We start from the raw sequence: 13,656 nt of genomic DNA on the forward strand, positions 1-13,656 counted from the left end.
CATAGAACCATTGACCACAACCCTTTGGCTGCAACCAGCCAACCAGTTCTTAGTCCATCGAACAGTCCATCCTTCAAATACACGCCTCTCCAATTTAGAGAGAAGGATGTGGTGAGGGATCATATCAGAGGCTTTGCAGAATTCCAGGTAAATGGCATCTGTCACCCTTCCCCGTCCACTGATGCCATCACTCCATCATAGAAGGCCACCAGATTGGTCAGGCAAGATCTGCCCTTGGTGAAGCCACGCTGGCTGTCTTGGACCACCTCTTCATCTCATATGTGCCTTAACGTGGTAACCAGGAGGAATTGCTCCATGATCTTCCCAGGCTGACCAGCCTCTAGTTCCCCAGGTCATCCTTTCTTCCTTTCCTAAAAATGGGAGTAATGTTTCCCTTTTTCCTGCCTCCAGGGATTTCACCTGACAGCCATGAGTTTTTAATTATGAAAGAGAGTAGCTCAGCAACCAGATCAGCCATCTCTCTCAGAACCCTGGGATGCATATCATCCGGCCCCATGGACATACATTCAGTTTCATGAGAAGGTCTCAGACTTGTTCCACTGTTACAGTGGGATGGAATCCACTCCTCTCACCCACACTTAGAGGATCAGTGTCCTGACAGACATGGGGAACTTAACTACCGCAGAAGACTGAGGCAAAGCACTTATTGAGCACCTCAGCTTTTTCCATGTCTGAGGAAGCCAGTTTTCCATCTTCCTCAACCAGAGGAAAACACTCTCCTTGGTCTGTCTCTTCCTGCCTATGTACCTGGAGAACTCTTTGTTATTTTTCACATCCCTCACCAAGTTCAGTGCAAGTCTGTGCCTTGGCTTTCCTGATCTGCACATGCAGACATCATCCCTATATTCTCCCTAGGCTACACAACCCTGCTTCCACTTCCTGTAAATCTCTTTTCCCTCAGTTTGAGCTGCAGGTCTTTGCTCAGCCATGCCAGTCACACATCTCCTCTGCTCAAGTTTTTCTGCTGGGGGATGGAGAGCTCTTGCGCTTGTGAAGGGCATCCTTGAAGAGCTGCCAGCTCTGTTCTGTTCCTACACCCTTAAGGACAGTTTCCCATCCAGCAGTTCCTTGAGCAGCTGGAATTTTGCTATCCTGAAGTTCAGGGTCCTGTTTCTGCTTTTTACCAGGCCTGCATTCCTCCAGACCACAAACTCCACCAGGGCATGACCAGTACATCCCAGGCTGCCTCCAATCTTAACCTTTCTAATGTTCTCTTCTGGACTGGTGAGCACCAGGTCCAGAGAGGCTTCACCTTGGGTCCATCTGTCTAGCACCTGAACCAGGAAGTTATTCTCAACAGACTCCAGGAATCTCCTGGAGGGAACTCCTGATAGGATTGGAGGGAATGGTCTCAAATTGTGCCAGAGGAATTCAGATTGGATGTTAGGAAAAATTTCTTTGAGACTGTGGTCAGGTGCTGGAAAGAGCTGCCCAGGAAAGTGGTGCAGTCACTGTCCCTGGAAGTGTTTAAGAAACATTTAGGTATTGTACTAAGGGACACAGCTCAGTGGGGAAATACTGGTGGTAGGTGGATGGTTGGACTGGATGACCTTGGAGGTCTTTTCTACCTTAATAGTTCTACAACTCTATGATATAATGGCCACTGAGATAACATATGGAACTTGTAGGCTGATAGAATTATTTTAAATGCAGAAGGGGAACAGAGCCAATCAGTTACTCAGAATATACACAGTAATTCAGGGTCAGTTTACATTTGTAATCTGTATGATAGTTAGAGGACATGTCTGATGAAAAATATTTTCCTTGTTAATTGTGGTATGGTACAGATTGGTTAAAGAAGAGAAAGACACTGCATTGTTATTATGTAATTCCAATGCAGAAAAGCAAAACATTTACCTAAAAATCAGAGATCTTTTCTGACTAATTTTGTTTGTAAATAGACAGTTGCCTTTATCAGATGTTCCTTAGTTCACTGAAGCAAACTCCAAGTCTATATCAGAGGATGTCAGCGTTTGTAGCTTCCTTTGAATTCTGACACGTATGCATTTTGTTATCTAACACTGCTCTGCTGCAAGACATGTACTGCCCTGCTATAACTCTTTCTGGAGTTACTTTAACTAATGTGTCTCCTAATGAATTTCCTGAATCTACTTTACTGTAATATATAGTATTTGTTTTCACTTATATTGATCTTTAGTCATAGCATTTAACAAAGAATTTAAGGTCTCACAAACAAATCAAATTGGTTTTATGTAAGCATTAAGCCAACTTCAATGGCCTGTTTTTGTTTTAATTTATTCCTCTATAAGTGATGAGTAATTCCACTGAGATGACATAGTTACACTGCTGTAAAATGAGAATCGCGAGAGAAAAATCAGCAGAGACTCACAATCTGCAAGTGGACTTTGAGTTTCCTGCTTGTGACATCCTTCAGTCCCAGCAGCAAAACAGACACTGATGTCTTGAGATCTTGTGATAGAATTCATGCTGGATCCATGTTCTGCTTCCATCCTGTACTATTTGCACATGTTGCAAGTCACTGTTGCAGACTTTACCAGAGTATAACTACCAACAGCCTTACAATTCCAAGTCCATTTAAAACTTTTTCAGAAATGTATTTATTGCCAACCTAGATGGCCGAAATAATGAACATCAGTTAATTACAAAAGTAGCTGTACACTAGCATTTCTATGCTGTGGTGCTTTGAAAGGTTTGATACAAACAAACAAAATGAGGGATATTTATACTCAGCAAGAAGGGAAGGGAGCTCTTATTCCCATCAGTACCATTATTCCCCCCTGCTAAGAAAGAGAGTGAGTAGGCACTGGATGATAATTATAACTACTGTTGAAACTGAAGACTTCTGCAAATTAGAATTAATAACAGCTTCCTGCAGGGAGACTAAGTCTTACTCAACAACTAAGAGAACACTTGCAGCGGAAAGGGAAATTAAAATTTAGGGTTATTATTCCTTTAGAAACTATAGATGAAGGGCTATAGGAGCCTATTGATTCAAGGGAGCTGGCTAAAAGAAACAGAATGGTTGTGCTTTTGTGCTGTAAATTTAACAACTGTTAAGATCTTCATCCTATTTATAGAAATTACGGAAATGATGTATTTTCTATGCAGTAAGGGTAACATGTCAGAAAGAAGGTTAAACATATTTAGGGAGTCATACATTTCCAAAACAACTGAAATAGACCTGTCTACATCCAGAACCATCACGGTAACATTTCTTACCACTTGAAGGAGGAACTATCTTCCTCCATGAATCTCAAGTCAGAACAATGGTCTTCAGTAGGGTGAATGTTATAAAGCAAGATGCTTACAGGATACAACTATAAATGTAGTTAAGACCCCCCTGACTTAATATTATAATTGTGTTTGGTAGATGTAATGCAATGTAGTGGTAGAATAGTAAATAGCTATTAGCACAGTCACAGTTGCTAATGAAACTGCTGCTTCTCATCCCTCTGTGAAGCAACTAAGTATCTGTGACTATCTCTGTATACTACCTACGAGCAAATGTAAACTTTCCATCAGTGACCACTGCACATTTCCATCCTCAGAGTGCTTTCCCTAGCAGGTCTCCTGTTTTATAAGCTAGCTGCTTTGTCTGGATGTTACATTCTTCAGTACATTTGGGCTGTGAGTCTCAGTGTGCCGAGTGTGCTGTGCATAGTATTTCCAGATTTCCAGCTATTTGCAATAACTTGTAAGAAACCAATTTTCAGTCACTACTGAGCTGTGTTTTACACCTCTCTGTATTAATAGAGCTGTACCTGCTTTTTTTTTTTGTTTGTTTTGTTTTGTTTTGGTTTTTTTTTCAGCAATTAGGAATGGGCAGACCTGATGCACCACCAAATACTTCCAGCATACCTGACAGGGCTCCATTAGTGCTAAAAATCAGTAAGTGAACTTCAAGGCAGGAGGCCCAGCAAAAAACCTCTCATTTGGAACACAACAGGACATCACCACAGAAACAAGGGCTTGATCCAGCAGAACTCCCTAACCACATAACCAAGGTGAGGATGTCCCATCTTGAAATATTTATCGATCCGTATCAAACATCTGCCTCTGCGTTCTGCTTCGTGTCCTCAGAGACTGCTGAGTAAAACCTCAGATCTTGGTCCTCCTTCCTATTGACCTGAGCAAGGCACTTCAGGATGACAGCTCCATTCCTCACATCCAAGACACAGGCAGGAGCTCAGCACCCATCTGTGCAGGAGATGGGGTCGGGGCACAGAGCTGAGCGAGTAAATCTCACCGCCAGGAACCCTGCGGGCACACTACATTTGCAGACACTTATCTCTACACAAACATACATAAACCATACATCAAAGGAAATCAAGCAAAAACAAAGCACTTCATGCATGAGCAAACCTCTGTGTGAGGAAGGGGGAAGAAAGCAGCATAACGTGAGTGTTCTCGAGTACCTCACTGGTGAAGATGGAAAGAAAGCCTAACAGCGTAACAGGGCTACACGCTGCTGGCAATAGTAGGGCCTCACGGATTCCACATACCTACAGTATTCTGAGGGCTCCAACCCACAGCACACGCTGTTGAATAGGAGCGATGCCCCGGCTCCCGGCGCAGCCGAAGTAAGCACGAGCAGCCTTGCACCAGGAGCCCCGCAGAGCACACGCGCTGCGCTGGGGCACGCCGGTCCCTGCGCAGCTAAGGGGCAAAGCACGAGACAACTGACTGCCAGCTCAGCAGTTTTACAAATGGAGAAGTGCCTCTCCCCGGCCGCGTCCGCCCGCGTGCCCGCAGCACGGCCCCCCCGCCTGCCTGTACCACTGCTCGGTGCGACGGGGTGGCCCAGAAACGCGCGGCCCCGCGTTCAGAGCCGCCGCATGGGAAAAAACACCTCTCCGGTCTGCGTGACAAATGGTTTCTACTTGCAGCGAGTTAACCGAGAGGAATTTTGGAAACTTCAGCCGGAGGGGTCTGCTTTGCTTGCAAGGTCGCGCAGAGCGAGCTCCCTGAACTTTGCCCCGCAGTGCCCCGCGACGTAAACAAGGGCCCTATAAAAAGCAGCGCCGCGCTGCAGCCGCGTCCTTGTGCCGGGAGCTGCGGGGTGAGGACGGGGCGGCCGCTGCGGGGAGCACTGCGGGAAGGTTGGGAGGTGCGGGGCAACGCGGCTCGGGGTCCTGCCGGCTTCGTGCGCTGGTTACCGACCCCCCGAGGGGCGGGCGGCTTCCCGGATGCGTGGAGAGTGGGGAGAAGAGGCTCTGTCCGTAATTGCCAGGGCAGAATTTCGGAGCGCTGTGCCCCTGGTGAATTCGGTAGAGCTGTAGGAAGGCAGCGCTGGAGTTAGCTGTGCCGGCTTTGCGGAGTGCTGTCTCTTGGCTGGGAAGGTCAGGAATGAAAGTGTTCTGCTTTATTTATTTACTTCAGCAGAACGTGTTTTTCGTTAATCTTATCGTGCGTCAGGACTTGCTGTTTCTAAAACGTTCCGAGTTTGCTCTCAGATGTGAGCGCTGGAAGTGCACAGTGCCACAGCCCAGGGTGTGTTGGGCAGCAGCGTCTAAATTTCACTAACGAGGGTGGTCTGAACGTAGTAAGCCAAAGTTATTACGCTATTGGGTTGAAAGGATGATTACAGATTTTCTTGTACGTTTTGATTCCCACAAACATCAAAGGGACCCGGTGCGGGCAGGGGGCTTTATAAGGTCTGGCAAATCCTGGAACTTGAGATTTCATGTCCTATTTCTGCAAGCTTGTTTCTACTGCATGCCTTAAGTTTTATTTTTATTTATTTATTTATTCTTCCCCAATGGCGCCCAAGTGCTACTAACTGACATCTAAGAAACTGTCTTTTTTTTTCATCTTACTTTTCGTTTCTGTAGCACTTGCTGCTTTAAATGTGCTGCTGGTGCCATTACTTTTAAGTCAGTGGTTGGATTTGTGCATAGGTTCTTACTGGTGTAAACCGGCCCAGCAGCACTGTTTTAACAACCAAGGAGACCAGTCTGTTTAGTGGAATTAAAAAAAAGCAAACAGTTCTTTTGAGCTTTTTAAAAAATATATATAATTTATTGCAGAGGAACTCTGCTGCTAAGTGAGATAAATTTGGTCAGGCAGCAAACATAATGGCTCAAGTCTATTGTTGTTGTTTTCTTTTCAAGTGACTGGAATCAGTATCCTGCTGCGTTTTGTGTGGGAATTTCAGCGTCTGGACTTTGTTCAGGCATTGATCTCATCTTGTTTATTTTCTTCCTTTTCAGATAGGCCCAGCCATGTGGGCAGGGCTGGGGCTGGCCCTGGTTCTGTGCCTCCTCCCAGGAGGGGGGGCACAGAGCCATCAGTGCCAGGAGCCTCCGGAATGGCACATCAGGGAGGAGAGCCCGATGCTGAACTCCAGGGGGTCGGTGGCAGTGGTTGCTCTTCTCCAAGCTAGCTGATACTTGTGCCTGCTGCAGGCTTCCAGGTGAGCACCAGTTTCCTTCCCAGCTTCTGCTTTATCACGAGTGGGCATTCCGTAAAGCCAACTGAAGATATTACATGCACTCGAGTACAGGTGCACTCAACAAGCTATAGCTTCCTCCAATTACCACGGCCTTGTGTGTCCTGGTCCTTCTGACCAGGCCATTTCCCAGCGGCTCCAGTTCTTCAGCTGTCAGCTTTGTCCTTTCAAGATCTCTTCAGGTTATATTTACAACATTAAAATACAATGAGCTTGATGTTAATGAAACCCAAAATGCACCAAAAATGCACAGGAGCAATTCGTCAAGAGAGATGATTTGATTAGCAGCAAATAGTTAACATAGGAAGGCATTGAAGCCAAGAAACGTAATTCTCTAACAAGGCTTGAAGACCTGAAATAGACCCACAGTCATGCCTCTTTATGTAAAATCTGCAGGGGGAAAAAAGCAGAATGTGTACCTTTCATTTGCCTCTGTTCATAGGTTCTGGATACAAAAAATTCAGAAGATACAGAAAGGAAAAACCCTCCAAAAAATTGGTAAAACATTTAAGGGAATCATCACTGTTACATTTTCATGCAAGACCTAGGACTTCGGTGCTCCAGTTTCTAGAATGTACCTTGGTATAAATAGATAGTATGATAGTAACAGCAATAGGAACATAATTTTGAGCTGGCCTATACACGAATTGCCTGCAGTGCTTACTTTTGGTTCAGTGGTTGTGAAATCACTTTGGCATAAAAATTCATAGTGCTGGTTTCACAACTTGATTAGGATCACTGTAATAACATGTTTGTTTCACTCTCCAGGCTGCTTAGCTTCATATTACAAAAGTCTTAGCAAGTTTTTCAGGAGCTGGATTTTGGAAAGAGCAGTGGCAAAGTTCTGGCTTTGTGGTTGTCTTTCCAAGTAGCTGGATTTGACTCTATGCGTTTTAGAAAGGCTGTATTCTTAGAAGTTCTAAGGCTACATCCAGAAAGTGAAAACATGAAAGTGTTTTTGTTTCTGGAGTAATCCTGTAGTATACTCAGAAGTATGCTGAAGCCAACTGGGTCACAAAGACATTCTGTAGCTGTTCTTTTGACTCAGCTGCTGACCCTTTGCTGTAATGTCCCTTTCTGGCTATTGCAGAACGTAGACAAGTCAAGATGAGAGGGAGAGCTGTTGGCCTTGTGCTGTAGGTTTACTTCCTTTGTTATTCATCTTCCTGATGTATTCACTCTGCATTCTTTAACAAACTATGTGACCCAAAACTCAGCCTTTAAGTAAAAACATGAGTACTCTCTGTAAGAATGTGAAGAGTGTGAAAGAGCTGACATGAAAATAACACTGAATTCAGTCTGATAACATCTGCTTTACTTAGTACTGTATCCTAGTCAAAAGGATAGGAGCTGTGACACGTGAACTTTTCTTGAGTCTGACTTGGTGGCAATATAGAATCACAGAATTGTAGGGGTTGGAAGGGACCTCTAGAGATGAAGAATCATGCATTCCTTTATGTTGGAAAAGAACTTCAACGTTTTCAGTTGTGAAAGGAGCTGATACTTACAGCAAAGAGCAAGAAACGTTTTAATCGTATTAGACTGTTGCTGAGAGGAGAAAAGACTCACTCTAAGGCAAGCAATGTGGAGCACATTAACTTTTGATGAATGTGACAAATAACTTATTTTCATATTGCAAAGGAAAAAACCTCTTGTGATTGCCTGTAGATTTGTAGTCCTCTTTTTTTCACGTTCCCCTCTAGGTTGGAGGACCTGCGAGTGAAGTTAGAGAATGAAGGACTGGTCAATATCTCATACGTGGTTGTCAACCATCAGAGTCCTCATTCCCAGAAAAAATTTCACCTCCTGCAGGAGAGTGTTTCAGACCACATTGCTGTCTACCAACAAGATGATCACCAAGCTGATGTCTGGACTACTTTAAATGGAAACAAGGATGATTTTCTTATCTATGACAGGTTTGTGTTTAGAGTGAAAAACTGGAAAATATTTACATGTATTTAGAGTAATGACCTCTGTGTTAATTCATTAAAATGTCCTCACAACAAAGATACCAATCTGCATGTGTGCTTTTACTGGAAAATGGAAGCTACATAAGAGAAGTCTGCTTTTGCTTAAATAAGTTTGGGATGATGGCTTAAATGGTTCTGATCTTAAGCTGCTTTTATTCTCTAACAACTTTGTACACCCATGTGTTTGAAAGAAAAATCAACCCAGGAATTCTACTTGACTTCTCATCAGAACATTTTGACTGGCGTTGCTGAAAGTGCCCTGTAGCTGAATGAAAAAACTTAGAACTATGGGAAAATTAGCTTTTTGATCACGGGATTCTGGGACAGGTGTCTTTTGGTAGAAACAGTAATGACCGTTTAGTTGGAATCCCAATTTCTTATTTCTGGAGTGATGAAAAATATCTGAGAGCTATTCTAAAATGCTCATCTTAATTACTATTATGTTACTGTAAAGAACATTCTGTCTTTGTACTGAAACATAATGAAGAATTAAAAGTTATTGAGCTATTATTTTTTTGGTAGTATAATGAAATTAGATAAATTAGCTATATTAGGCAGCAAATGTACTGAAGTATGGAAAGCTGCTGCTGTGTGACAGACAAAGAGATAAAGGCTGTCTGCTGTCCATGGAGGAGCTGCAAAGCTGACACCTGGCTCACAGCATTTGAAAGGTAGTTCTGCACTGTTGATGCACTGAGTACGTGTACACCTCCAGTACTAATTGGTTTGACAACAGTTGGGCTGTAATCTTTTATGACTCTAGGAATTTATGTCGTACTCTTTGCTGGTCCTAGATATTTATGGCAGATGTTTAAAGGTAGGGCTGAAGGACCTTCTGTTGACATTGCAGATGCCTCCTTACCAAGATGCCCTTGCATACAGCTTCCACATTTATAGCAGCTGCTTTTAGAGTACCAGTTGTACAGTTAAGTACGTACCAGAATATTAAAATACAGACATGGTGCAAATATTTATCCTAAACTCACCCCCATGCATGCTAAATTACTAATGTAGATGGTTTATTCCAATCAGAAAGCACATAGGCTGCATTCAGACACTCCTCCTATGAGATAGGAGGTTAGGGAAAGGCTTTTCAGCAGAGGGCGGCTGGGCACAGAACAGGCTGCCCAGGGCAGTGATCATCACCCTGTGCTGCCAGAATTCAAGAAGTATTTGGGCAACACTCTGAGACGTAGTGTTTGAAATTAGTGTGGTCCTGTGTGGAGCCAGCAGTTGGCCTTGATGATCCTTATGGGTCCCTTTCAACTTGGTATATTCTGTGGATCTGTGATTTTTTGGATACAATAACCATGTAGTGATTTGCATCCCTGTGCAGACTGCCCTCCTCATTAGGAAGACAGGTATTGCTAATGTATACCTTTGGTAATCTAAGTGCAGATAAACTATAAGTTCCCGCCAGCAGAGTGATTACATCCCTTAGAAAGCAGACTTCACATGTACTAAAGCAGCTGAGCATAAAGAAGTTTGTGAGGTGGAGATTGCAGTTTACTGTGAGAAAAACAGTATCCGTGGGACTGCACAGCACTGATGGACTGGCATAAGTAAAATAAGGTATACTTAAGAGATGTTTAGTTTTGTGTATATGTAACCATGAAGTTCTTTCTCTCCTTAGATGCGGTCGTCTTGTGTATCACCTGGGTCTTCCATATTCCTTCCTGTCTTTCCAATATGTAGAAGAAGCTATTAAGATTGCATACTGTGAAAACAAATGTGGAAATTGCTCTTACACGGTATTTTCTTGTTTCATTCTATTTATACTACGAAAAAAAAAAAAACAAAACCCTGATACTTAAGAATCTTTGCTAGCATGATTAATCAAAAAAGAAAACTTTGAATGTACATGTTTCATGAGTTGTGACAGAGAATATATAAGTATTACTGAAAATTGATCTAATTTTGAATAGACTGACTGTTTAAATTCCTGAAAACCATTTTCAGAAATCTAAATGTAATCTTGAATGCTAATGCTGTTTGTGGAATTACATACAGATAGTGAGAAGTTAGCTACTTTAGTTTTTGGGGAGAGGTAGGTACTTTGTTTTTTAAACGTTTGAGATGGTTTGAGTTACATTTCCTTTTGGTTTATATTTAGAAGCAGTATACAAAAGTTACTTTGAAAATTGGTAATACAAGGAGGCATTTGTTACTGTAAGAAAAGAGGAGCTGAATTTTACATGTAACTAGATATCAGAACTACTGTAAGGATTATCATGGAATGCAGACAGGTATTGAAGAATTTCATCAAGAGGAATTTTAGCTCCCATCAAACAGCTTCCAGCTTAACACGCCCTGGGCAGGTTACATATGGGATCCTAGAATAAGAATACTTTTAATTAGAAATTGCTTTGATTGAAATTTGAAAAATTCTACATTAGTTACTGGTGGTCCTGTAAAGCATGACTATTTTTGATACATTCAGATCATTCTTCAGCAGAGAAACATTCTGAAACAATCACTTTATTTTTTTTCCTGGGATACCCTTAAGGGAAACAATTCAATGTGTTTCAATGCTAAACACCTTACATGCTGTTCAGGGGGCACAGGGCACCTGTGTGCCTCCTTCACCCTTCAGCCTGCAGTGCTGACACAGATAATCACAGCTGGAATCGTGTGGTCTGATGAACACACTATTTGGGCACTGAAATAGAACACGAAGAGTATGTGACAGAAAATATTGCTTGCCCTCTCTTTCACAGAATTACATCCAGCCAGGTTAAAAGTTAAACATAAAAAAAAGGGATTTTAAGTGGCTTTTGGGTGACTGTGAGCATTAACCAGAATAATCTTTGCTATTTTCAATGTTTGTTTTTTTTTCTTTTATAATTTAAACTTTGACATTAAGAAACTGAGTGTGCGTTGCTGACTGTTTTACCTAGCTTTACTTGAAAAATCTCCAAAAATCCACTGACAAGCCTATCTGTGGCTCAAGAACACAACCAAGAAAAATCCCAATTTAAGATGGGGACCTAGGGGTTACAGAGGATTGTTGTGCCTCAGTGACAAACTTTGGAAGCAGATGTTTCTTCCTGGTTTTCCTTTTGCAATTGCACGACCTTTCAGAAGCCGCTATAGATTCCTTTCCTGGAGTCAGCATTTTTGGCTTTCCACTCCCTGCCATCCTTCAGCATGGAGAAATTACAGAAATGACTTTTTGGATGGTCTGTGTTATTTTCTTGACTTCACTGGAAGCTAGAATGCTACATGTTTTATTATTTTCAGGAAGGAAATACAGACTAGCTCACACTTTGCATTGCTGCATTAGTTTATCAAAAATATTTATAAACAAAAATTTCATTGTGTGGGTTTTCTAGGTACTGCAAAAATATTTAGTTAAACTACTTACAAGATATTAATTAAATGCAATGTTTCTGTTTTGCAGGATCCTGATATTGATGATATATGTGAAAACATCACTAAAAAATACGAAAATCTAGCAGGGATAGAACCTGAACCTGAACCAAGTGGTCAGCATTCACATAGTCACCACCAGCTGCACAGGCACAGACACCACCATCGTGAGGGCAGTCGTCATTCAAAAAATCAGAACCATCAGGCTCCCTCTGCATCTCCAAGACGTCACCCTCACAATGGTCGGCGGCACAGAATTTTTAGCCACAACAGACACGACCAAACAGGTAGCCATGAACAGGTAGAATCTCTTCCTCCAGGAGAAGGCGTGGAAGTTCTTCCACGTGTTACAAAGCTATGAAAAAAGGGGAAAACCATCTGTAAAAATCAGTTAACCTGAAATTGGCAGACAGCATCAGACTCAACAACTAGTAGCTGATGTTGTCACTGTCGACACCTTTTGTTTGAAGAGCTAGGAAACTCCATCACTTGACAGTGTCGTGGAGCACTTCCAAATTCATGCAGGTGACACGGCCAGCTGTTAGCAGAGGATATCACTGAGTCCTGACAGTGACGTCTGCTCACTGCTGCCTGAGAGTCATCAGCAGCAGGAGGAAGTGAGACGAGTGACACCTGACAGTGACAGGAAAGGGCAGCAAACTGAGCATGAAAAACAAACTAAGCACTTTAAAAATGCAGGGGAATCATATGGCCTACATTTACTTAATTGCAAGACTGGAAAAACTATCAGCTTATGTATTGCTCTTGCTCCCACATAAAAATTAGACTAAGGTGACAAAGATGTAGAGTTAAAATTTTGCAACGAGCAGTGCTCTTGGAATTTTGCAAGACCTTGTAAAACTCCATCAGTGAAAATTTCTTACTATAAAGGAATTGGATTAACCCATAGTTTGTTTTTCAGTTACATTGGAAAGGTGTCTGTGTGGTTGATTAATTTGTCTTTCTTGTTTCTCTTCTAACATTCTGCTTGCATTTGTGAAGACAGGAGCATAAACTATGACCTAGGGGCTCCTGTTCGATATTTTGCAATCAAGAACAGAAGATAAACAAAAGAGATATTTTAATCTTTTTTTTTTTTAATTAAGAGGGGATATATTCAAAAGGCTTTTTTTCCTAAAGTAGGTATACACATTATGTACAAGCAAAGCTTATTGCTAAACAGAGAAGCAAAGTGACTTTTTATCTCAAGTGTAAGATACTACAGTAACTGTGTTGTTTTAAAGTAACAGACCATATGCTTAAGGTTTGTGGGTTAGGTATAGTACCAGGTTCCACTGATACACAGAGCTACAGTTCGTCAAATCCCACTCAATCAATAAGTTCATGTCTGACGTGAGAAGCAATATTAACAACTCTTTGTGCAGAATCAATGCCTCTATCAAGTAAGGGACAGGACAAACTCAATCTTGGTTTGATATTTTTCTTCGCTTGTGACAGTACAGGATTTGTTAAATCTGTATTGATTAGTAAGGCAATATACCACTGACATTTTTATAATTTCTTTGTATGTAGCTTAGCATTTTCTAATTTTGATTAACCATGTTGAAGTAAAAATTCTCTTGTTCAAAGGATTCCGGGATGAGCAGAGTGTTCAGGAAGGGAAAGCTGCTTTGAAAGTGTACGCCATAATCAATGATGATTGAATAGGGAAATTATTACCCCTATGAAAACTGAATATTTTTGTGGTGAATGCTGATTAGCAAGAAAGTAGTACTGAATATAAACAAAATGCATGCCTTTGGAATATTTGACAAGAGACTTTTCAATAAAAAATATTCAGCATTTCTTTGTATTTTGTTTTTATTCTCAAGTGCACGGTTTTAAATATTCAGTTTCTTATGATAT

The 13,656-nt window shown here is 41.8% G+C and overlaps 1 protein-coding gene across 1 annotated transcript; it reads left to right on the top strand.

Annotated features, from left to right (window-relative positions):
• Window positions 1–6,188: 6,188 nt before the first annotated feature.
• Window positions 6,189–13,593, top strand: SELENOP (selenoprotein P). Its single transcript, XM_065739950.1, has 4 exons — window positions 6,189–6,415; window positions 8,155–8,367; window positions 10,055–10,172; window positions 11,822–13,593. Exons 1-4 carry the CDS (start codon window positions 6,225–6,227, stop codon window positions 12,470–12,472), a joined length of 1,173 nt encoding a protein of 390 aa, XP_065596022.1. The 5' UTR covers window positions 6,189–6,224; the 3' UTR covers window positions 12,473–13,593.
• Window positions 13,594–13,656: the final 63 nt, after the last annotated feature.

This window comes from Cyrtonyx montezumae, unplaced genomic scaffold (genome assembly GCF_038088225.1).
Source record: "Cyrtonyx montezumae isolate F1298 unplaced genomic scaffold, pur_monq_1.0 scaffold_25, whole genome shotgun sequence".
Taxonomy (NCBI): Eukaryota; Metazoa; Chordata; class Aves; order Galliformes; family Odontophoridae; genus Cyrtonyx; species Cyrtonyx montezumae.